The 25,871-nt window shown below is 44.4% G+C and overlaps 1 protein-coding gene across 3 annotated transcripts in view; it reads right to left on the bottom strand.

Annotated features, from left to right (window-relative positions):
• GALK2 (galactokinase 2) overlaps positions 1-25,871 on the bottom strand; it is a 70,756-nt gene that overhangs the window by 40,192 nt on the left and 4,693 nt on the right. For all 3 annotated transcript variants that reach the window (XM_035131691.3, XM_088656580.1, XM_035131692.3), the window contains 2 exons: positions 23,513-23,603; positions 13,491-13,637 (listed from right to left, as the gene is read on the bottom strand). In XM_035131691.3, the coding sequence (XP_034987582.3) occupies positions 13,491-13,637; positions 23,513-23,603 (238 nt within the window). The remainder of the gene's footprint in view (positions 1-13,490; positions 13,638-23,512; positions 23,604-25,871) is intronic.

The following is a 25,871-nucleotide window of genomic DNA, read 5'->3' as shown; positions in this document are numbered from 1 at the left end:
GATGAGGCCTTCATAGCCAAGCTAGACATCCTGAATTATTTTTCTGGTTGTTAACTGATGTTAAGCCATGGTTCCCTGGTTCAGATGTAACTATGAACTCTGGCTTGAAGCAAGTCAGGATTTTTTTAGTTCTAAATCCAGTGCATAATGGCCATGGGGGGGACAAGGAAGCCTTAAACAACCATCCCAATTTAGCCAATTTACACTTAGTCTTAGCTGTAAGAAGTGATGTTTTAGAATGTATAACCATGACTGTATATTTTAGGTTTATAAATTTAAAACAATCACATGGGAAGTGCACTACAACACTGGATTACTACACATAATTCCACCCCCATTATGTGTGTTGGGGGGGGGCGTATCATGAAAGGGATTTGTGGCTTTCCTTGCTAATCTCCACCTTGCTACACTCCACACAACACAACACAACCATCATGGTGGCTATGCTTGCTGAGGTGGAGGCAGGTGGGGAAAAGTATCACCCATTTCCCAGAAGCTCGATTTAACAGTCAGGATGCTGAGAAACCACAACGCCACCCCACATGCAAACACTCGCTGGGGCAACCCCATCTGGAATGTTCTCAGAACGGTAGCAACCACTGCCATAGTCCCTGTGGGAAAAAAATCACATCATGTGGAAACCCCTTGGGGGGGGGGGAATCAAACTGTTAAAAGAGATGGACCATGTCTTCTCATAAGTGGCCTCTCTGGAGCCTTCTAAATGCTGTTTCGCCATGTGGCGCTAACAACCACAGAAGGATAAACATAACATCTGCGCAGTATTATCACTCTTAAACCATGACTTTACCTCAGAGTATTCTATTCAGACAATATCTGTGGGATTTGACATACTTCCTTTACCATGTAGTAACTGCCTGCACATGTTTGTTTTTTTAAAAACCATCCTTTTATCACACTGCTCATTCCTGCTATCCCGGCCTGTTATCAGAAGCAAATCACCATATAATTGACCTTTTCTTTTTTTAAAAAAAAATCCACATGAGAAGAGTGTGTTATGCCTGTCGGCCACAATCTGCTCCTGTTTTGGCATACAGTAGATGTGATAGTATATTTTAAACTAAAGATATGAGGGCCTCACATTAGTGGCTTCTGTCGGTTCTTTGCTCTTAACTTCTCTTTTAACAACCAGTCTGCTTGTTGGCTCAAATACCCTGGGCCTTCTCGACATTTCTTCTCAAGGACTCCTCCAGGGCTTTTTTCCCAGCCAGAACTTACCGGAACTCAGTTCCGGCACCTCTCAGGTGAGCACAATTGCCATTATAAGAGAAGAAGGGAGGTGTTCATGTTGAGTTCTGGCACCTCTGTTTCTGGAAAAATAGCACTGATCATGTCTGTTAGCTACATCAGAGATCTTGGCGGATGTTCGCGAAAAGATTAGCTGCCTTGGAGAAGAGTATAAACAAACTTGCCTTTCTTTAATTATGCAAACAGAAACAGCTCAAACACCCCTTATATAGCTCACTTTGAGCATGCATCCTGATAATGGACTGCTGCACAAACAGACAAGTTCAGCCATTGCCCCCAACAATGCAGCGTCTATCTTTAGCCTCCCGTTGTCTAAAAACGTACGTGCCCTGCTAATTAAAGGCTGCTTCCCATGCAATCCAGATCATGGTCTGAAGGCACATAACATATGGCACATGTTGCAGCTAAGCAGGTCTGGTCCTATAAACCGCATGAGTGAAAAACCACTTGGGAAAGTGGTGTCGGCAGTTCTGAGCAGTGAGGTGTAAGTGTTTTAAACCAAACAACCAGTGGCCCATGCCCAAAGGCTGTATGGGTAAAGGCTATTTCCTTAGTAAAGGAAGCTGGACCACGTCTACAGGATGTGTGTACCAACACTGTTTCCACAAACAGGAACAATGGCTAGGGTTCAAGCCCCACAAAGCCAACTGTGCAATTTCCTGGTAGTTAAAGAGCTATGACGCCATGACTCACCAGAAGTGCCAGATGGTAAGGCCAATGCCAAATCCAGTTGCAGGTAGTTCCGAAGGTGGACTGCAGCTTGGTTCATAAATCGGGGGAGGTTGTTGGGAGATTCATTCCCCGTCTGCAGTCATAGGTTTATTGTGTATCATATGACTGTATGTGTTTCCATTCCACAGAGTGGAAGTGACGTAGACAGGATGTTCATCTACTGTTGTTTTCCTGAAGTGGAACTGTTATTTCCTTTGTTCCTTCTTCACTGCCTGCTATGCTAGAGAGAGGCAGCCATGCTAAACAGCTCTGAATGTCTGAGCTGGGCAAACAGAGACAGACTCTGCATTTTGCCATAATAAAATATAGTTTGGCCTTATTCAATGGCTTGTCTGTGTTGTTCTTCACGTTGGGGAACAATCACAGATTTGCAAGTGGGGCAAAGTAACTCCATTGTGTCTATAGCTCTCACTACGTTGCAAGTGTTATTGCAATCCTGCTAGTGTTTTCAGCTGCTCACAGTGGTCTCCAAGATAAACTATAATTTTCCCCCATTCCTGATTAAAGTTTTGGTCTTCCTGGTTCCTGAGCTTTCCAGTTAGTTTCGCCATTTCGGCGTAGTCCAACAGTTTAATTTGCCATTCTTCTCTGGTAGGGACTATCTTCTTTACATCTCTGGGCTAAGAACATCCGTGCAGCTGTCATCGCATACATAAAAAGTCGTTTCTGCTCCTTTGGAATTTCAGCAACTACAATTCCTAATAGAAAAACCTCCAGCTTTTCAAAATAAAAGTTATCTTAAACATTTTTTTCCCCAATTCATTATATATATCCCATCTTTTGCAGGAGCTCAATTGGTACCAGCGCCTTCTGTCAAGAGTTTGGGTGTAACCTTTGCCGCCTCCCTCTCCATGGAGGCGCAGGTTGCATCCACAGCAAAGATGGCATTTTTCCATCTCCGCCGCATCAAGCAGTTGGTCCCTTACCTCTCTCGCCCCGATCTGGCCACAGTGATCCATGCGACGATCACCTCCAGGCTTGACTATTGTAACTCGCTCTACGCAGGGTTGCCCTTAAAGCTGACCCAGAAACTCCAGCGGGTGCAGAATGCTGCGGCGAGGCTCCTTACAGGGTCCCGGCCGTGGGATCACATTCATCCAGTGCTTTACCAGCTGCACTGGCTCCCGGTGGAGTACAGGATCAGGTTTAAGGTGCTGGTTTTGACCTTTAAAGCCCTATGCGACTTGGGACCCTCGTACTTACGGGACCGCCTCTCCTGGTATGCCCCACGGAGGACCTTAAGGTCCACAAATAATAATATTCTGGAGATCCCGAGTCATAAAATGGCTAGATTGGCCTCTACTAGAGCCAGGGCCTTTTCAGTACTGGCCCCAACCTGGTGGAACGCTCTTTCCCAGGAGACCAGGGCCCTGCGGGATTTGTCATCTTTCCGCAGGGCCTGCAAGACAGAGCTGATCCGCCTGGCCTTTGGGTTAGACTCAGCCTGACCCCTGTGCTTTCCTCCCTCATGGCTTGGATTTATGGCCTACTTGAAATGAGGCTGCACTTTAAATTTTAATACTGTATTTTAATCTGTATTTTAATTAATTGTTTTTATGTTTTATTGTAATTCTGTTGGTGTCAGTCGCCCTGAGCCCGGTTTTTGACTGGGGAGGGCGGGGTATAAATAAAAATTTATTATTATTATTATTATTATTATTATTATTATTATTATTATTATTATATCATTTCCCAGAATGCTTTTATTGCCTTACAGGACCACCACATATGATAAAAGGTGCCTTCTTTCTCTTTACATTCCCAGCAGATGTTTGTACCTGTCTTATACATTTTTGCTCTTCCTCCTCACTCTCAATGCTGCCCTTGGAGAACTCCGCAGGGAGGAGGATGAAGGCAAAGCTGGAAAATTGTTGGTTTTGCCTAACCTCAGTTTTGGCTCCACCTGCTGCTAGGCTATCTGCCTTCTATCCTACCAGTCCAAATGGGTACCAGGTACCACTTAAAACTACCAATAACAAAATATTACTGAGTGCCCTGCCAGGGGTGCAGAAGTAATGCTCAAACTACAATGGGGCTAGAGAGGACCCAACCTCGTTACTTTTTGTGACATCTCCTTAGCTCCTGTTTTAGAAGGCTATGGGTGGAGAAATCGTGACATGGGGCTTGTAGATTCCCAGATGCTCCCAGAGTACTTCAAGCACTATACAGAATTGCTGGTTCTCCAAACTCTTACCCACTCCTTGAAAATGCAATCCGGATGTTCATATCAGTTGGCAACTATTAATTCCAGATTGGCAGAATACGAGCAGGGGATGTTTATCAGTGGTGGGTTATACAACATATCATGTTTAGCCTTTTTATGTTTATGCAGTGAAATAACATTTAATCAGAAAATATCTAATTAGAACAGAGAAAAACAACATCATCAAGAACAGCACCACATTCTGCAAGAATGCATTAACCCGCCCACAAGGCACACACTAACTACTGTCTCAAACACTTTAAAAGACTGTGATATAACATATATCGAGGATAGTGGTGTTTCGAATAAGCTGAAGCATGCACACAACCTTCTGGTGATTCTATGCCTCTTGACTTTTAATTGTAGGCTTGGCGCAAAAATTGGACAAATGCTCCACTCCAAAATCTACCTGCCTCTGCCAACTCAGTATTTGTTTAATTCTTTATTATTATTATTTATTTGAAATATTTATAACCTGCTCTTCCTTGAATATTTTCAGTTCCAGAGCGAAAAACAGCTTTGGACAAGTAGGTACATTCTAACATGCAATGTTCTTCCCCTCACCCTGGTGCTGTGTGCATTCTTATTTATCATCTTCCTTCTGCATTATGATGTGGTAATGTGATAAGCAGCCTTATTTAGAAGGGAGGACTTTACCTTTTTTTAGTCGCTACTGTTGAACAATTACCAGTAAGCTTCAGAAACCTTTCTGATCTAATGCAAATGAAGCTACAAAATCTACCAGTAGATCCTAATCTATTTTCTACCTGTAAAGGACTCTTGTTTCTCCTTAAAATACTTATGGCTTGTTTCCCACAGACTGGCCTACTTTCATCCAAGCGCCTGCCTTCCAAGCCAATCATAGCACCTTTTGCCAAATTATCATGCTTTTCTCTCTAACTGGAGCAGCACACACACACACACACACACAAACTCCTGTCCAGGGAAGAGAGACTGCCAGAAGGGACCATGAAGGAAGGAGACTTAGGAGAAGCCACTAGACTACTAGGTACAGCCGTGTATATTTAACTTTTGACAGAGAGCAAGAGGAATGTGATTTTACATTAGATGAACGAAAGGATCGTGGTGTACCAGAAAACAAGCTATGTGCCAGTAACTTGGAGTATGACAAGATGTCCCACCAGAACTATTTTATATGTTAACATTTTAGAATAGGTTTAATTGACAGTCCAAACACACACACACACAAGTTTGCATTTAGGTATCAAAAATTCACACATTTTTATTGTGATAATGTGACATGCCATCTAAACAGAGGTCCATTTCACACATTATGCAAAGCAAACCTTGGTTTGGAACTGGGTGTATCCAGAACAGGAAACTGCACTCAATCCTGGCTTCTTAATGTGTCTAACTATCCACAAACATGTTCTGAAGACGCATTTAACCCAATTAAAGCCCAGCTAACATTACATTGGAGGGTATGCTTATCTTTGGATTCGCATACAAAAAGGCCTTTAGAAAATTAGTGAAAGGCTAAACTGCATTTGCAGGCTAAAAACCAGCAGCTCTGAATTACACAATTTGCCTGCAGACTTTAATAATTCAGTCTGGTTTACAATATCATTTAAACTATATTGCATATGAAAGATCCAGCATTCTAATCTTGTAGAAATCTTTACACTCATGAAAGCCTTAAAACCTCTTAAAAATAGCACAACAATTTGAGTGAATGAGAGACAGGCAATTGCTTGGTATATTCTCGAAACAGCAAGCACTTTATCGCACACAAAAACCTGATATATGTTTGTGGTTAACATGAGTTGAGTGGAGAATGTGGATATACATGGGTGGATTGGGCACACGCTCAGGAATGCATGGAAAGTTTGCACAATGAAAACATGGACAGGGTTTTTTTGTATGCTACCCAGTCAACATGCATCTTTTGCAACTAATGCTGGAAAATGTGCACACATTGACAATGAGAACGGAGTAGCATATACACTGTTAAGTTCAAAGCATAATTTTCTTGACTAGGCAGAAATTAGACCCACAAATGCCTAATGTGATGGAGTTTTATATTGAACATTTGGATTTTCTAGAATGGGTTTATCAAGCACTTGGTGTGACTTAAACTGCACCATACACATGATTTTAATTATAAAGTTAAACCCCCCCCCCTCATTCTGAGTATGCCAAATAATTAGAATTTTAATCAAAACTGAAACATGAGAAGATGGTTTTAAATTTTTGAGGGATAAAAATGTTTGAAAATGTTCACAACAGTCCTGTACAACAATCAAAACATTTCTTTTAAGGATTCAGGTCTCCTTTCTGTTGAAAAAGTAAGCATTTCTGAATGATGGGATCTCCTATATTTAGCAGGCTTAGAATAGTACATAAAAATCTTGCCTGCCACCTTCCCTGTAACTCTTTCATCATGTAGCAACTGGTGAATTAAAAGCAACCACCACCAAACCAACTGTGTATGCCAGGCAGAGCAGAAAGCATTTGACTGCATCAAGTCCATCACTCAAATTAATGTTGCTCCATGTCTGCTCACTAACCTTTTGCCCAAGCCATTATTAAATGCTAGCAAAATGCCAATCCTTACAACAACTGATGGGGGGGGGATAAGGAGGACCTCTATATCGCAAGGACTTTGCTCGCAGAAGCACAGGCCCAGTGTCGGCACACAGCATCCCTGAACAGCTCCCAAGACCCCAGCACCCTGACCTCACCCCCTCTGGAAGCTACCATTTAAACTTTCTTCAATGCTCTGGGGCAAGGGTAGCCAATGCTGTGCTCTCCGGATGTTGTTGGGCTACAATGCCCATCAGCCTCGACCAGCATGGTCAGGGATGATGCAGTCTAACAACATCTGGAGGGCATGGTGTTGGCCATCCTTGCTCTAGAGCAGGGGTTCCCAACAAAACTTTCTCGAGGACCCCTCATCGAGCCGCTATTGTGACAAGGACCCCCATTATTGTGACAAGGACCCCTAGGGAGGAGGGAGGGGAATGGAGAAGACAGGGTACCTGCGCAGTAGCGCACAAATGAAGCCAACGCGCGCAAAGCATCTTGGGGAGGTGAGCGTTAGTTGAATGCACGAGCTGCCTCTTTGCAAAACAGTAGTGTTTGTAAAGCGCCACCTAACGGCATACAGCAGAACTACTGTCTCTATCTAATTCGAGTTTTGCGCTAGACTCTGCTCATGCTGGAAGCATCCAAAACAAAAAATCTGTTATCATACGAAATGTATTTAATATATTTTTTATTCTAATAGCATCTTGCGGACCCCTCTGGCATAGCTCGCGGACCCCTGGGGGTCCGCGGACCACCTGTTAGGAACCACTGCTCTAGAGCATTGTGGGAACTTTAAATGGCGGTTCAGTGAGAATGCTGCTATCACCACTAACAAATATGCCTGTGGTGCTGGTGGGGGGCACTTTGCCGAGGGTCCTCTCAATTGTGGAGCCACTCAGGGCGCTGACCCTCCCCTTCAGGACCCATGTCAGTTAAGGCTAGGCCATTTGGGGTCAGGAGTGGAAGGCAGAGTTCTCATCAAAGTGTCCCTGCATTGTTGTGATCGACAACTGTAGACTTACCTGGAGGACAGTAAAGGGAATCACCAGTGGAATCCCCAGTATCTGAGGTGAAGGGCAATGGCTCCCCTTCTCTACAGTGTGCCCTACAACAAACTATTTACTTTGACCCATTGATAAGAGCTAACAAGAATCAAGCTTAATGGCTCTTATCCCAGCAAGCCAACCCAAGCTCTGTCTCATACCAATGACAAACTTAGTTGGTCTCTAAGGTGCTACTGGAAGGATTTTTTTATTTTGTTTGCACTATATGCGGTATATACGGTATATATTTTTAAGCACTATGATACCACTATTTAAACAGTCATGGTGTCTTGCAAAGAATCCTGGGAAGTATGGTTTGTTGTAGTTCTTTAAAATGTAACAACACTGCTTTAAATGCATATTGCAGATAAGTCCTCAATATTTCTTTCAGCAGCTTTGAAAAGTAGGCAAGTATTGTCATTTCCATAGTACAGAACGAAGTTCTGGCTGAGAGATATTGAGTATCGGAGGAATCTTTCCATGCTCTTCCCTCTCTGTATTTTAAAGAGCACCCACATAGAAATTCATATGCATTTTTGTGTATATATCTCCTAATACATGCACTATTTATACAGTTTTGTCAAATCTGATATGTATTTTGCATTGCTGCATGTGATTTTTGCAATGCAAAATACCCTAACAGAATGCATTTTTGTACATTACTTTTACTAATACCGTATATACTTTTTGTATGCATTATTTGGTTGGAAATTTGAACAGCAAAATTTGGAGAAGTGCTAATTTCAAATGACAGCTGTATTTTAGTTTGCATATTGGTTTGCAAAGTGTACATTTGGGAAGTTTGCCTTAAAAGATGAACCAAATGAATTTGTCCACCATTATCTTTGTTGCTCACTAACCAGAGTTTAAACCATGGATGGGGAAACTGAAGCCCATCAACCCCAGTTCCCATCAGTTCCAGAGAGCATGGTTGGTAATCAGGGATAATGGGAGCTGTAGTTCAACATCTGGAAGGCCATGGTTTGATTTAATTTAACAACGTTGAACCTAACAGGGAACTCTGGTTAGTTGAAAAGCAGGAGCAGATGCTTCCAAATTCCTCCCCACAGCTAACGAAAGAGAGTGCAAAAGACTGAGGCTCGCTCATGGAACACTAAATCGTATTTTAGGGTTACATCCAAACTGGTCTACTGGCTTGGATACCCAGTAAATTTGTAGCTGAGATGAAAGTTGAACTTCCCCACCTCACAGCACACTATCTTAACCTAGGATGAGAAACCTCCAGCCTGGGAGGCAAAAGCAGCTAGTCAGGATTCTCTATACCAGGCATAGGCAAACTCCAGCCCACCATATGTTTGGGACTACAATTCCCATCATCCCTAGCTAACAGGACCAGTAGTCGGGGATGATGGGAATTGTAGTTCCAAACATCTGGAGGGCCGGAGTTTGCCTATGCCTGCTCTATACGGTCCATGGGACACTTGCCAGGTCACAGCCACACCCACTCTGCCCAAGCCACACCCCTCACCATCCCTACTTCATTCCCTGCTTGAGTTTTTCTGCCTGGCTCCGACAACACCTCTTGGCTGCCTGGAATCATAGCTGTCAAGTTCTCGCTTTTTTTAAGGGAAATTCCCTTATGCTGAATAGGCTTCCTCGCGAGAAAGGGGAAAACTTGACAGCTATGGCCTGGATGGATGCTAGAGAGGGTTGTGTGAATGTGTGTAGAAACCAGCCTTTTGCACAAAGGTACAATTTACATTATTTGGTTTGCCCACAGTTGCCTCTGCCACTGCCCACCACTGGCATGCCCCCCCCCCCCGAAGGCTGCTCAAGTGGGGATGTGGCCCTCTGTCTGGAGAGAGTTCCCCATGCTTGTCTTAAACACTATGCGACGTTAGCTAGATATTGGCTCAATGCTGAAAATGGTTAGCACTGTGTATCTGGTTGGAGAGTATCCAAGATTTTCTCTAAACCACTGTGCATGAATGATGACCTTTAAAAAGAAAAAAATCTGGGCAACTGGAGACAATGCAGATTTCTAAACACATTAATCAGACACAGCATAAACTGTTTTCTGAATTTAGTTACAACAGACAAAAGTATGTTATTTTAAAAATAAAACAGAGTCAATGTTTCATGTGAGTTTTAACTGCACAATGCTTTTTGTTTTTAGTCTTCCTTCATTCTCTTTAGTGTACAGAAACACAACCCACACAAAAAGGGAAAACCGTATTGAATCGGCATCATTAACACACTGACATAGGACTTAAGCATGCTTACCCTAAGCTTGGGTTAAAATACTTTTCTGATCAGGATATTTTGATAAGGTGTGAGTTCTTCTTCCAAGCTAAATATGCAGCACTTTCAAGGTTTGATCCCTGAAGCCCTGTCCACAATCTCATTATGTTAAAGTATGGGGAGCAGGTATCAGATATATTTTCCTCCTCTTGGAAACCTATCAACAGCTCCTAGGGATTGCCAAAGAACAACTCCTAAGGGTGCCAATAGTTGATTTAAAAGAAAACAGGGGAAAACATTCAGGACCAATGAATGGGAGTGTCTCCAGTGCCCTTACTGCTGGAATCCTGATGTCAATCTGTCATGCTGGGCTCTGACTTGCTCTGACCCAGGCCTCCTGATGATGATCCCAGGTAAGCAGACAACCCACCCCCCCCCCAAAAAAAAATCCGGTAGGGGCTCCCTGGGCTTGCCTCCAGGGGTCACTCTGGAGGTACATCAAGGTGGGTTTCTGACAAACCTCTGGCAGTGGAACTGCCAACTAAGTCAGAGGGGAATGTCGTCATCCCAGCCCTCAAGACGATGTACTGTACATCAGAAGGTCCAAGCCCAGACAGCAGGTCATTGACAAAATACATGCCTGTGAGCCCAATGCTGCTGCACAACACCTGAGTAAAGGGCTCCTTGCAAGTAATGGCTCTTGCAAGGAAATGCTCTTAGAGCAGATTCAAGCATCTGCAGTTGGTGCTGGGTGTGGTCTGGGGCAACAGGCTTCAGTTAGGAGTCTATCAATTGCTAGGAACAATGCATGCAATTCAGCTTCCTATGCTGAACTTGACTTGTTACTTTCCTTGCATGTTGTGAGGCAGCCCCAAATATCGTCCGGTTGTTATCAAACTGCCAGAACTATAATGAGTGGACCAAAAGACAAGGCCATGCAAGGAGGCTTAGGATAGGCTAAAATATATCCCCCTACAGCACCTTTAACATGTGTTTCCATGCTAGACAGAAGATAGCCAACAATACTTTCTCCATTTTGCAATGAGCTATCCAACAGGTCATTGTGAAAACAATCCGCAGCTTCTTCTTTTTTTTAATGTTAATACAAATCAGCCTTCCCCAGCCTGATGTCTTCCCACTAGCCCCAGCCAGCACTGCAGTCTTATTCTTTTTTTTTTTGAAATATTTTTTATTAATTTTACAGATTACAAAAAAGATATACATAAAAAAAGCTTACATAGACAGATTTTCCACCTTCTCTCCACCCCCCTCCCATGGGCCCTCCCCTGCCACAGGAGAATCCCATGCAGGCGGGCAGTTGAAGATGGTCCATTTTGTGGTTGAGTTTATGTCCCCCCCCTCCCCCAGAGTCCCCTCCTGCCACCAGAGAGCTCCAGGGGCAGAAAGCAGAGAGACAACCACCCAGCTATCCAGAAAAAAAAACCTATACTAAAAAAAAAGAAAAAATTTCAGAAAAAATGATAGAAAAGAAAAAAGACAGAAAACAATAATAAAAACAATCTTTTTCAAATTTACATTAATAAACCATATTTTGTGGGCTTCCCCTACCTCCCCCCTTTCCTGGTTTTCATCCCTTTACAATCCTCTTTAACAGTTTCCTTATCTATAAACTGCTTACTTTTCCTCTTCATAAAATTTTTAAACTTAGCTAATACCATTTTCACTAAATCTCTTAATCCCTATAATTCATAATCCAATTTTTCTTCCCTCGCCTAATTTTTTTCCCCTCAATAGACTTCCTAAAAATTTTAAATCCCTAGACCTCTTTTATTTTAACTTTTCCCATAATCAACTCTTGCACTCTAACAAATCCCAATATAACCTTTCTTCCCCAAATTCCGGCTACCTCCCTCCAATCCAGCAAGTTCCGTAATCGACAATCCTAATTTGATCTTGATAATCCATCCTAATAATTACACTCCCATTCTTCCTTCACCCCACCCCCTTTTTCCAGTGTTTTGCCCCCCAGATATCCATGAGGGCCCCCTGAGTTTCTCCCCTTCTTAAGTTGTTCATGTCCTTCTCCTTGTGGGAAATCTGTAATTCCATTGGTTCCTGTCGTTCCCTCCTCAAAGGAGGGGTACTCCGCTTCTCTTTTTGTAAAACAATGTCAACTTTTCCCTTGTGGTGTGCTTCATTTTGTGCTGTATTGTCCCAGTCATCATCATTGTTATCTTCATGCTGCAAATCAGAATCCACCTCATTGTCAAAATCATCCAGATTGCTGTCGCTGTCATTGCCACTATCTTCCTCTTCCATTTCCATTTCAATATCTTCATCATCTGAAAAATCATATTCAGCAATCACCATCTGAAATTGCTGCTTTAGTTCTTGCTGTTGAATCTCATCTCGGCATAGTCCTATTTTTAGTTCCCACATGGCTGTCAAAACAATCCGCTGGAACTCAGGCGAGTACCTTTTTGTTGACATAGTTCCGTCTTGTCAAGGTCACTACTTATCGTGTGGGGTGGAAAATGGTCGCTGCTTATTTTCCCAGTCTCAGCAAAGTGGTTGCATTTTCCAATTCCAAATTCACAAAGATCCAAACCAACATTTCACAATCCAAACATTTCAAAAGCATATACTTCTAACTTCTTAAAAGTCTAAATGAAATAAAGTTCATTTATAAATCCTCGTCAGCTCACTGGGTTGTCTGGGCTGCCGGCTCCCGGGGAAACAAAAGGCTTTCCTCATTCTTATTCATCTTTCTGCAGGGAATCGTCCTTCTCCCCTTTTACCCTGCATCCAGGGGAGAACTTTTTTATGTCTTTGAGGATACCTTTTAACCATTCAGTTTGTGGCTTCGGGTATTTATTTTACTGTTCCTTAGCTACCGGTGGGAGGGGGTGGCTTCCGTTTTGTCTCCCTCTCTCCCAAATCCAAATTAATCCAAATTATTATTCAATATCCAATCCAAATTTGAGAGCTTACTTACAATCTTGATTTCTAATTCTTTCTTTTGGAAGAATCCAGCGCTCTCCGCCTCCGGCTCGGAGCTTCTCTCCGCTAGAGCGACGATGGTGCTCAAAATGGCCCCCGCGACTTCGACCCTTCTCACTCCGGCGCTCTTACTAGGGCAGCCGGATAGTTGGGGAGTCCGGTTTGGGGCTCTGCCGAGCAGTTTTGCCCCCGGGATGCTCGACCCGGGGTTCTATGGGGTGCAGCGTTGCTCTCGCTGCCCTCCCTCCTCTAGCAGAGACGGGCTGTCTCGGAGCGAGACAAAGACCCCGCCGATCGGCGCTGGCGCTGGACCGGAAGCCCACTGCAGTCTTATTCTTATTCTTAATGTGCTCCCCATCTGACTGGGTCACCCCAGCCACTGTGGGCAGCTTCCAACAAATTAAAACACAATGGCCAAAGGTCAGAGATGACAGAAGTCGTAATCCAACAACACCTGAAATTTAGCAATGCTGATTTTTAACATGGTCTCTCACGAATTGTACTCCCCTCCCCACAACCTGCCTTCTGTCCGGTACCTTTGGAAGAGTCTTTCCATTGGCCATAAGGGTCACGAGTCCTGCACAGCAGACCAAGGCACTGGAACTGGAGAGGCCAGAACTTGGAGGGATGGTGCCTTCTACAAGGCAGTTCATGCCGCTTGGGCTGTCAAGACTGAAATGATCCTAAACAGTAAGGGGAAAATTACTAAAAATTAATCAATAAGCTCAGGCACACATATTCAGTATAAAATAAGCAAAGAATGGCTCTTACATTAACATTGGGGCAGGACTGGCATAGTTTCTCACAGGGACAACATAATATTTGAAGGCTAGAAATCTAGAAATACTTTATTGTCACTGTACCACTTGTTTACACCAGGTGGCGCTGTGGGTTAAATCACAGAGTCTAGGGCTTGCCGATCAGAAGGTCGGCGGTTCGAATCCCTGCAACAGGGTGAGCTCCCGTTGCTCAGTCCCAGCTCCTGCCAACCTAGCAGTTCGAAAGCACATCAAAGTGCAAGTAGATAAATAGGGACCGCTCCGGCGGGAAGGTAAACGGTGTTTCCGTGCGCTGCTCTGGTTAACAGGTGTTTGCCAGTACAACTTACCAGTAGCTAATGAAAAATCCAAAGAAAACCTACATCCACCTGTTCCTTGCCCAATTTTTTTCCAGTTATATAGCAGCTATTTAGAGGCCCAAATTATCACTGTACTCAGCCATGATAATAATAATAATAATAATAATTTATTATTTATACCCCGCCCATCTGGCCGGGTTCCCCCAGCCACTCTGGGCGGCTTCCAAAAAAAAACAACAGAAATTCTAAAATACAGAAATCCATCAAACATTAAAAGCTTCCCTAAACAGGGCTGCCTTGAGATGCCTTCTAAAGGTCTGGTAATTGTTCTCTTTGACCTCTAGTGGGAGGGCATTCCACAGGGTGGGTGCCACTACCGAGAAGGCCCTCTGCCTGGTTCCCTGTAACTTGGCTTCTCGTAATGAGGGAACCGCCAGAAGGCCCTCGGAGCTGGACCTCAGTGTCCGGGCAGAACGATGGGGGTGGAGACGCTCCTTCAGGTATACCGGACCGAGGCCGTTTAGGGCTTTAAAGGTCAACACCAACACTTTGAATTGTGCTCGGAAACGTACTGGGAGCCAATGTAGGTCTTTTAGGACCGGTGTTATGTGATCTCGGCGGCCGCTCCCAGTCACCAGTCTAGCTGCCGCATTCTGGATTAGTTGTAGTTTCCGGGTCACCTTCAAAGGTAGCCCCACGTAGAGCGCATTGCAGTAGTCCAAGCGAGAGATAACTAGAGCATGCACCACTCTGGAGAGACAGTCAGTGGGCAGGTAGGGACTCAGCCTGCGTACCAGATGGAGCTGATAAACAGCTGCCCTGGACACGGAGTTGACCTGTGCCTCCATGGACAGCTGTGAGTCTAAAATGACTCCCAGGCTGCGCACCTGGTCTTTCAGGGGCACAGTTACCCCATTCAGGACCAGGGAGTCCTCCACACCCGCTCGCCTCCTGTCCCCCACAAACAGTACTTCTGTCTTGTCAGGATTCAATCTCAATCTGTTAGCCGCCATCCATCCTCCAACCGCCTCCAAGCACTCACACAGGACCTTCGCCGCCTTCACTGGTTCTGATTTAAAAGAGAGGTAGAGCTGGGTATCATCAGCATACTGATGGACACCCAGCCCAAACCCCCTGATGATCTCTCCCAGTGGCTGCATATAGATGTTAAAAAGCATGGGGGAGAGGACAGAACCCTGAGGCACCCCACAAGTGAGCGCCCAGGGGTCTGAACACTCATCCCCCACCACCACTTTCTGAACACGGCCCAGGAGGAAGGAGCGGAACCACTGCATGACAGTGCCCCCAGCTCCCAAGCCCTCTAGACGGTCCAGAAGGATGTTATGGTCGATGGTGTCAAAAGCCGCTGAGAGATCCAGCAGAACAAGGAAACAGCTCTTACCTTTGTCCCTAGCCCGCCGGAGATCATCGACCAGTGCGACCAAGGCAGTTTCAGTCCCATGATGAGGCCTGAATCCTGACTGGAAGGGATCCAAATGGTCCGCTTCTTCCAGGCGTGCCTGGAGTTGTTCCGCAACCACTCGCTCAATCACCTTGCCCAAGAATGGAAGATTTGAGACTGGGCGATAGTTGGCCATATTGGCCGGATCTAAAGATGGTTTTTTAAGAAGCGGTTTAATAACCGCCTCTTTCAGCGGGTCTGGGAAGGCTCCCTCATGGAGAGAAGCATTTACCAACCCGCGAAGCCCATCGCCCAGCCCTTCCTGGCTAGCTTTTATAAGCCAGGATGGGCAAGGATCAAGGAGACAGGTGGTTGGTTTCATTCGTCTAAGCAGCCTGTCCACATCCTCGGAGGTAACAGATTGATAAGTCTATAAAAAGTGCTGCTTATATGAAGACTTGTGCAGAATGCTCTGCAAACCACTTTTACATTAGTAAGAAATTTCAATATTGGGCTTTGAAAAAATGGCCGGTTTTTACTGAAACTATAGTATATAGACAGCTCCATTTTTCTATAGTAGGACAAAGCCATCTTATGTGGTCTGTGGCTTACCGTAGAAAGTAATCATTCTAACTCCCAGACTCCTAGTACAAGATCAGCAGACGAGCTACTGGGCCAGCAACCTCATAAGCTAAAATATGTTAACAATTTCCCCCAAAGTCCACATATTGTCAATCAAAGACCTGTTTTAGCCAAGTGGAAGTTTTATGAGTTAGACCAGATGGCAAATGGGATGCCAATGCCTTCAAGTCAAATAGATATCAAATATATTATTCTTGTTGGTACAGATGGAGAAAATATTAATAAATATCAGATATTATCACAGAGGTAGGGAGTTGTGGTCAGCATTTAGAATTCTCACTACTAACTGGACAGAACACAGCACATAAAAAACTTTTAATGGTACATTTAATTTTCCCCAGCAAAAAAATTATTGGCAGAATTTATTTGAAGTTGCTTTGCTTTTGATGACAACTAACAAATCAGTGTTTTTAGAACAAACTGGTATGTTTTGAATATGTCTTCCAGTGTTAAGACTCTTTCAAGTTGTTTAAAAAATGTCTTACACCCAGAAACAGACCTATGCATAAAATTGCTGCATCAAAATTTTTACACATCATGCTTTGTGAATGTTATTCTATATATACACATTAGCTGGCCCTGCCACGCATTGCTGTGGCTCATCCCTCTGACTCCCCCCCCCACTCTGTCCCGACCCATGACCTATTCTGGCCCCTCCCACCCACCCACCCCGGTTCATCCCTGTGACTGTCCCCACCCTGTCCCGACCCATGAGGCATCGCCCCCCCTCCCCATCACATCCCTGTGACTGGTCCCAGTCCCTTCCCTATACCCCCTCTTCCCCCCACCCCTCGGCTCATCTCTGTGACTCCCCCTACCCCCCCTGCCCGCCCGCCCCGGTGGATCTCTGCGATTCACCTGGTGGCGGCGTATCCCGGCCTGTATGTCAGGTATTGGGAGTGCGGGGTTTGGCCTGCGGCGGCGGCAACAGTGGCCGTTGGGCCTGGCCTGCCTTGCGGGGTTGTTGTAGTGGCGGCGGGGTCCGGTTTGTGACGGCGGAAACAGGAGGGTGGGTTGGCTCATGAGGTGAGTGCAGCGGCGGTGGGGTTCGGGCTGTCTCCTGCGGTCTGCCTTTGAGGGGTCTTGGCCGTTTTGGCGGTTACAGCATCTCTGGGGGTTACGTCATGATTTGGCCCTACCCTCGGAGACGCAGCTTCTGAAGGAAGCTTTCCTAGCTGCAGTACCAGTGTAGCCGCCGCTAGAGGGTGCTGTTTTGCAACATCTCCTGTGCTCCCAGCAGGCACTTGAGGGTGATTTGTGAGTTCTGGAACATGGTTTTGGGGTTTTTTTTTACGTTGCCCAGGTGTGACATCTGTCTACACAACCTGTATATGGTCACTCTCATATTCACTTTGGACGTTGTGTCAAAATTTGAACGTAATTGGTCAAGCAGTTTCGGAGAAAAGTGGACACCCACCCACATGCCCAGTTTACATTTATATATATATAGATACAGTGGTAGGCACAAACATCCATGTTTTCCATTTTATTTCTAACAGCTTGGCTTTATTATTATAATTATTATTTATTAAGTTTGTTTACTGCCCTTCATCTGAAGATCTGAGGGCAGTTTTATCCATTTTTATTTTGAAGAAAGGTCTGCTGACTTTCTGGGCTTCGGAAGTGAGGTGGCTGGCACTTCTACAGGGCAATAAAAACTAAAAAATGTGATGGTTTTTTTGGAAATGGAAACAGACTTATGGATGCTACATTCTATATGATGTAGCCAATTGCACATTTGCACAGTGATGCAATGAATGCACAGTCTCTCAGAGGCTGTTAATGGCAACCAGTAGATGGAGTTGGGCTGTTGACCAAGTTAAATTCTTTGGTTAATTTAGCCCTGCTGAGACTATCAGGTCCAGTGAGAACTCTGAGGTTAAGATCTAGCAGTTTAAGTGGCCCTACAAAGGAGTAATGCGATCAATTACAGCTGCATCAAATGAGCTGCTTCCCATGATACAGTAACTGAGAGATTGCAGGAGCATGCTAATTCCTTTTTTGTACATGTCACTCTTCAGTCAGAAAGCTAAATAACACACATCTATCACCACTTGCAACATCCCACTTAGCAATTGTGGGTCTTTTTCTTTCTATATTTTGCAATCCTAGTGGCGAATGAAGCAATCCCTTCTCCATTTTTTCCAATTATTATTATTTTCTCTCCCCCCACTTTGCTTCCTAGGAATCTCTCCTTCTGGGAGCTGAAAGAAGACCTGGCGAAGAAATCTTTTAAATTCCTGGCCTCTCATTTTCTGGAGCTGTAAACACTTGCTCTGCAGAAGGTTGAAATATTTTTGATTCCTAGGAAAGAGCATCATTTTTCCCCCCACATTTTCACTGCAGATGGAACAGAAATTATTTTGGCCAATCACATATGACACAGGCATAGTGCCTTACTGACAATTTAAGACAAATTTCCAGGAGCTTGGGTTGCCTGAGATTTGGGAGCAATCGGTTCAGACTTTTGGCAATCTGCTCCTCCTTTTGCGGTCCATGGTTCAGGGAAGACGGGAAGAGAGAAGGGGGTGTTGGAAAAGGAGAGAGTAAATATGGGGCTCTGGCCACTTCGGGTTCTGGTGCCCCCTCCACCAGAATGTGGCCCTCAAAAAATTAGTGCAGAGGGAATGTGGCCCTTGACTGTTCTACTAAGTCCCCCTAAGCATACTGTGAGTTTCTTTTCCATGTATCTATCTGCTTTGTGTTTGGTAGGTGGTCTGGCTTATCCTGACATGAAATATTAAATTAAGAAAAACATACTGGAAAGGCCAAAAGGATAAATGATATAGTACTAAACAACTTAACTTTTGCACAAGGATTTACAAATTTCAGTGAGTGGGTGACTTGGCCTGACTATTTTAGTATCTCTCCTGGATCACAGGCTGAGATACTCTATAGCATCCTTGAGACTGCAGTCCATTGTGGTATTTTAAGGAAGACAGAAAGTGAGGAGGAATTAAAGAACCTTTTAATGAGGGTGAAAGAGGAGAGCGCAAAATATGGTCTGAAGCTCAACATCAAAAAAACCAAGATCATGGCCACTGGTCCCATCACCTCCTGGCAAATAGAAGGGGAAGAAATGGAGGCAGTGAGAGATTTTACTTTCTTGGGCTCCTTGATCACTGCAGATGGTGACAGCAGTCACGAAATTAAAAGACGCCTGCTTCTTGGGAGAAAAGCAATGACAAACCTAGACAGCATCTTAAAAAGCAGAGACATCACCTTGCCTACAAAGGTCCGTATAGTTAAAGCTATGGTTTTCCCAGTAGTGATGTATGGAAGTGAGAGCTGGACCATAAAGAAGGCTGATCGCCGAAGAATTGATGCTTTTGAATTATGGTGCTGGAGGAGACTCTTGAGAGTCCCATGGACTGCAAGAAGATCAAACCTATCCATTCTTAAGGAAATCAGCCCTGAGTGCTCACTGGAAGGACAGATCGTGAAGGTGAGGCTCCAATACTTTGGCCACCTCATGAGAAGAGAATAATCCTTGGAAAAGACCTTGATGTTGGGAAAGATGGAGGGCACTAGGAGAAGGGGACAACAGAGAACGAGATGGTTGGACAGTGTTCTCAAAGCTACGAACATGAGTTTGACCAAACTGCGGGAGGCAGTGGAAGACAGGAGTGCCTGGCGTGCTATGGTCCATGGGGTCACGAAGAGTCGGACACGACTAAACGACTAAACAACAACAACAACAACAACAAGGAAGACAGAATAAAATTAGCTATGGAAATTGGTTGTACTAAGAGGAACGGAAGACTTTGTCCATTATTTACTGTTGTTGTTGTTGTTGTTGTTGTTGTTGTTGTTGTTGTTATATTTATACCCTGCCCATCTGGTAAGGCCTCCTCAGCCACTCTGGGCGGCTCCCAACAGAATATTAAAAATAGGATTAAAATCAAACATTAAAAACTTCCCTAAACAGGGCTGCCTTCAGATGTCTTCTAAAAGTCAGATAGTTCTTTATTTCCTTGACATCTGATGGGAGGGCATTCCACAGGGCAGGCGCCACTACCGAGAAGGCCCTCTGCTTGGTTCCCTGCCTGTAACATCACTTCTTGCGGGGAGGGAGCTGCCAGAAGGCCCTCGGAGCTGGACCTCAGTGTCCGGGATGGATGATGGGCGTGGAGACACTCCTTTAGGCATACCGGGCCGAGGCTGTTGAGGGCTTTAAAGGTCAGCACCAACACTTTGAATCGTGCTTGGAAACGTACTGTAAATTATATGACATTCAGATGGAAGCTTTGAGGAAGGCCCATAGCTCACCGGTAGAGCATCTGCTTTGCAGAAGGTCCCAAGTTCAATCCCTAGCATCTACATATATATGTAGAGAGATGTTTTGCTGCTTTCAGTTTTTATAGACAACACTGAGCTAGATGGAGCAAAGGTCTGACGCAGTCTACGGCAGCTTTCAACATTCCTAAACTTTGTTCAAGAACATTTGGTTAACAGTGGCCAAGCTTATTCAGCAGAGGTGAATAACTAGTTTTCCTTGGGCAGGGGCATTTTCTCAAGGGTAAGGGAGGAGGCACACAATGGCAGTGGGCAAGGCCGCAACACACACACACACAGCCTAGCTTCCAAGTAAATGCATTGGATTGCAGCCTCGTTGCATTTAAAGGGATTTATTCCACAGTAAGTTTGTTTAGGGTTACAGTCTAAAAGGAGTAGGGGAAAAGAATGGAAGGCAGGTCTACCAGTGGTTATTACCACGATAGCTAAGTGGAACCCCCACGTTCAGAAGTTGCATATGCGGAGGAAAAACAGAGATAGCGGCCACCTTCATAAACTGTTTACCAGCACCTGCTGTTAGCAGGCTTGGAGCCAGCAAGCAATATAATGGAGCAACTGTCAGGGCCCACTACCACTGGGCCCGCTGCCATAACTACCACCACCACTGCTGCGGCCTGCTCAATGCAGTGGCCAGCAAAAACACGGGGTGGTGCTCATGGGAGTTGTGAGCCCACACTCACCGGGTAGTGGGGCCAGTGAATTGCACCATTTGCAATGCAGACTGGGGGCATATAAATCATATACAGTGGTACCTCCACTTACGAATTTAATGCATTCCGAATGCACATTTGTAAGTCGAAAAAAATTGTATGTCGAATCCCATAGGAATGCATTGGGAGAAAAAATTCATAAGTCGAAGCAACCCCATCTAAAAATTCATAAGTAGAAAAAATCCTATCTAAACCGCATCCAAGATGGCGGACAGAGCTCCATTTGTAAGTAGAAACACTCGTAAGTAGAGTTATTCGTAAGTAGAGGTACCACTGTATAGCGAAGCTTTTTAACGTTTAATGTTCTGTTACGTTTTTATATATGTTGAAAACCACCCAGAGTGGCTGGAGTAACCCAGTCGGATGGGCAAGGTACAAATGAAGAAGAAGAGGAAGAGGAGGAGGCGGCCTGGCCCATGTATCAATACATCGTCCAGGACTGGTTTGAGGGCCAGAGCGCAATAGCTCCTTCACCAGCAGTATATTGCGAGTGGGGCTTGCCTGTTTCCCCTCCCCAGCTGAGACAAACCCAGTGCTACTGCCACTCACAGCTGAGTGGGCAGAGCACTGGGGCTCCTTTAAATGCAGGAAGCGCCCGTTTCCTCGCAGTTTCACAGAGTCCCCACCCCACCGCCGGCTCACAATATATCTTGTTTCTCCCTCTGCATCATATGAGGGCAGAGTGCGATGGCGGTTTCACCAGCGATATATCCTGAGTCCCTCTGCTAGCAAAGTTCGCTGGAGGAAGGAACGCTAGCAGACACTGCTAGCAGAGGGACTCAGAGGTGGCAGTTTCACCAGGGATATACCGCTGAGTGAAGCCGACATGATGGTTTGTTCCTCATACTGGTCCTGGGCAATATATCAATATATCGCCCAGGCCTACCCACCAAGGGTAGCCTGTTTGTCCCCTTCAAAAAACAAACAAACCCAGACCTGAATGAAATAGAATGGTGGTCTGGTCCAGCAAAGTAAGATTCACATGCTCTTATAAACCTATAGCTAAAGGTGAGGATTTCCAAGAGAAAGTTTGCAATCTCTGCAAAGTCTGATTTATTTTAAAACGTTATCCTCCCACATGCCCTGACATAATTCCAGTATTAGACAGTTCTTGCGGAATTCTTGCAGCACCCACAGAAAATAGCTCTAGTTCAACACGTCCTAATCACCACCACAAATGACCCACATAAAAATTCCCTTTCTTAGACACACAAACAAACTATTAGCTCAAGCACTGTCGCCGCCAACCACTTCCACACAGAACATCAGAAGACAAGACTGAGAGGCAGGGGGGAAATCTAAGTCATATATTTAACTAGGAACTCATTGGCAGAATTGCCTTGAAAGGGGATCACGCTTGCAAACCTATCACGCAATGTTTAACATTGGGAAGGGGGGGGAGAAGAGGAGAGCGCCTGACTCCAGTTTCAACTGAACGTGGATTTTACCAAGCTCTACAGCACTTTTCTTCCAAAAGGATAGCACGTTCAATTTAATATAAACACGTTTAGGTCCTTGGATTCTCTTGCAACTTCCAGTTGAATAATGTTTTGCTTAAGGGGTTTTTGTTGTGTTTGCGTTTACTTTCTTTTTAACGTTTTATATGCATCACCTTCTTTATAGAGAACTGTTCAGCATGCACAAATCTCCCCCCCCCCAAATTTTATTTCCCACTTGGAGCCAGGAAACAAACTGGAGTTTACTGTCTCTGCAGGCCCCAAAACAGGTTACCTGATAGAATGTGGTTTTGCAATAAATCACTGGCTGATTTGCAAGCCCTAGACAAGGCACACAAGGAAAGGCGAGTGGAGAGGAAAGGTAGAGGAGGAAGATTGATTTTTCAAGTACAAAACCAAGTAGTAAGCTATAAGCAGGCACTTATATCTAACTGGAAATCAGGCTGAATGCCCCTTAATGATTCTTGTCTATGAGGAAATGTAACCCTCAGGCCGAAAAAGAGTTCCTGTCCCTGGTACAGGGCTTTACTGCAAGTAATATGGTTATTAGCCCCCACTCCACAACTCTGCCCACCTGTAATTTTACTAATTTCAGTGGGTTAACCCAGGATTTCCAGGTTATAATGTTGAGTTAAAATTAGAGAAATGTTGATCATATTCCTATGTCCCACTTTTATTAATTTTCTCTATTCTTGGAGCTCTGAAAAAATCTTTCAAAAACTCATAGCAAGGAGAAACATTTTAATGTCTGAAACGTGAAACAAGAGACCATAAATTTTGAAAGAGTTTTGTAGCCATGGTGCTTTATCTGTGTAAATAAATATAACTATAATGCATCTTAAATTATTAAATTAATACTTTGTTATATTGTGTTATTTTTTTTTAAAAAAAACCTTTAAATGATGCACATACCCAATGCATTTTTAATAAAAAAATTAACTTACTAAAATGATGCATACTGAATTTCTTTTACCTCAATTCCTTTGACTCCACATAGAAAGTAGTTGTGCCACAAAGGTTCCATTTGATTAATTTGAATGTTGTTGGCATTTGTCGTAAAATCCCTGGAAAATATAAACATACAGGAAAAAAACATTAAAAGTCCATGAAACTATCAATGTAGGTTTAGTGCTTTTAAAAATATAAATGACCTGCTGCTGCCATCTGCTGGCTAGGGAGCAACACATTCTTTTCTTTTTCTGCCAAAGGTTTTGCCAAGGGCCTGTCAAACATTATTTCTTCATCTCACCTGACCCCACTCTGACTCTCAAGATGCTGGCCAGAGAGAGATCGGGATCAGGCCGCACGTTTGTGCCAGCTCACTTTCTAAACACCATCCCTGCTCTCCTCACCAGGTGGAGAGGTAAGCATGCCTAATCTGCATTCATGTTCATCACACGGACTCCCAATTTGGGGTGCCCCACACCATGTACTCTGAGGGACAGAGGGCACCTCCAGATTGTCTCTGTTTTGTGGAATACTATTTTGTTGAAAACATACAATTTTGCTCAACTGAACTACCCTAGTGTGGGGATGGAGACCCTTAGGCCCAGGCGCCAAATGCTGCTCTCTAGGTCGGTCGGTCTCCTTGGCCAACACACCTTCCTGAGCAGCACCCAGTGGTGACTAGTGCCCACTAGGGCTAGTAGGGGCAGAGAGCAGAGAGCCTGGCCATCGGGGGAGTCAGAGACAATGAAAGGAAGAGCCAACTAATTCTGCCTTTGATCCCCATCCTCTTTCTAACTGAGTTCTACAAGGGCAGGCATAGGCAAACTCCGGCCCTCCAGATGTTTGGGACTACAATTCCCATCATCCCTGACCACTGGTCCTGTTAGCTACGGGTGGGAACTGTAGTCCCAAACATCTGGAGGGCCAGAGTTTGCCTATGCCTGTACAAGGGCAACACTAAGGCTAATGAAGAGAATGCTGGCAGGCAGTTCCATCCCTTGGACTGGTTTTAGCTAAGGTTAAGGTAGATGGGGGGTGACTGAGAGAGGGGCAATGCCCCAGTTACAGAATATACCAGCCCTGCTTTGCATCCGCCTGTTCTTGCCTGGCTGCAGTGTGTCCTAGAACACGCATAGGCAAACTCAGCCCTCCAGATGTTTGGGACTACAACTCCTATCATTCCTGACCACTGGTCCTGTTAGCTATGGATGATGGGAGTTGTAGTCCCAAACATCTGGAGGGCCAAGTTTGCCTATGCCTGTCCTAGAACTCTGATAATGCTTCTTGGTTGCCTGAATTGAGCATGTGGCCCCTGGAAGATTCTCCAAAAAAGAATGTGGGCCTTCGGCTGAAACACCAATCCACTTTTTAAAAAGAATCGGGTTTTGTGGTTTGGACAGTGTTGGTGAAATGCACTGAAAAGCGTGGGACAAAGGAATGATTAATAGGAAGATGCAGAACAGTGCACAAGCATATCAGGATGAATGCTCACTGTTGTATAAGCTTCCCGCAAACGAATGTTCTGTAGGGACTGGACATGGTATAACTATTCTAGGTAGGGGGGGAAAGCATCTAGACAGACCCTAAGGTCTATTTTACAAACCAGACTGTTTTCCATGTTTTCTTAAAATTAATCAGGCAATTCAGATGAATGATACCACAAAAAAGAGAAGTTACTGTTGATAGAAATCACTCTGTGCTACGAGTTCTTATTGTTTGCCGTAGAAAATAAATATGCAGTCTGCTGCTTCCCCTTTTCTCTCCTCCCTCCAAATAAACAGGGATCCTGTTTCCTCTGTGCATGCCTTTCTTTTAAAAGCCAAAAACCAAACAATAAACAAAACAGGGATAATTATATGGTACTGCTGGCTGCCCCACGGAATTAAATGTTACAAGTTGGGTGTGCAGACCACTGAAATTATTTGCAGCCTCTTCAAACCAAAAGACTGAAAGAAATGTTGGCATCTAAACCGGCACATGATATTCAGACATCCATCCTCACAAGATGGCCAGGCACGATGCAATATAACTGTGAGAAATGAGTAAATGGGAAAACTCTTTGCAAAGAACAGAAAACTGACACTTTCATTCTATCCTGGAAATTATCAACACAATAATCTTACTATAGAGTTGTCTGAGGCAACCTTTCTGCAATTCAGGTGCAGAGAATTTTAAAATCCAGTGTTATGAATCAAGACTCCATTCTTTTTTTTAGAATAATAATTTGACCTGTACAGACAACCAAAATAGCCCAAGAGGAAATCTCACTTAGGTATAGTTTGGTCCTCTGTATTATGCTGTAAGACAAGGGTTGGGAACCTCCGGCCCATGAGCCAAATTGGCCCATGAGGCAGTTTTCTTTAAACTACATACCCCGCCAAGCA

Source organism: Zootoca vivipara, chromosome 13, assembly GCF_965207765.1.
Source record: "Zootoca vivipara chromosome 13, rZooViv2.hap1.1, whole genome shotgun sequence".
Lineage (NCBI taxonomy): Eukaryota > Metazoa > Chordata > Lepidosauria > Squamata > Lacertidae > Zootoca > Zootoca vivipara.
The sequence above is the reverse complement of the archived record's forward strand: the minus strand, read 5'-3'. Positions and strand labels throughout refer to the sequence as shown.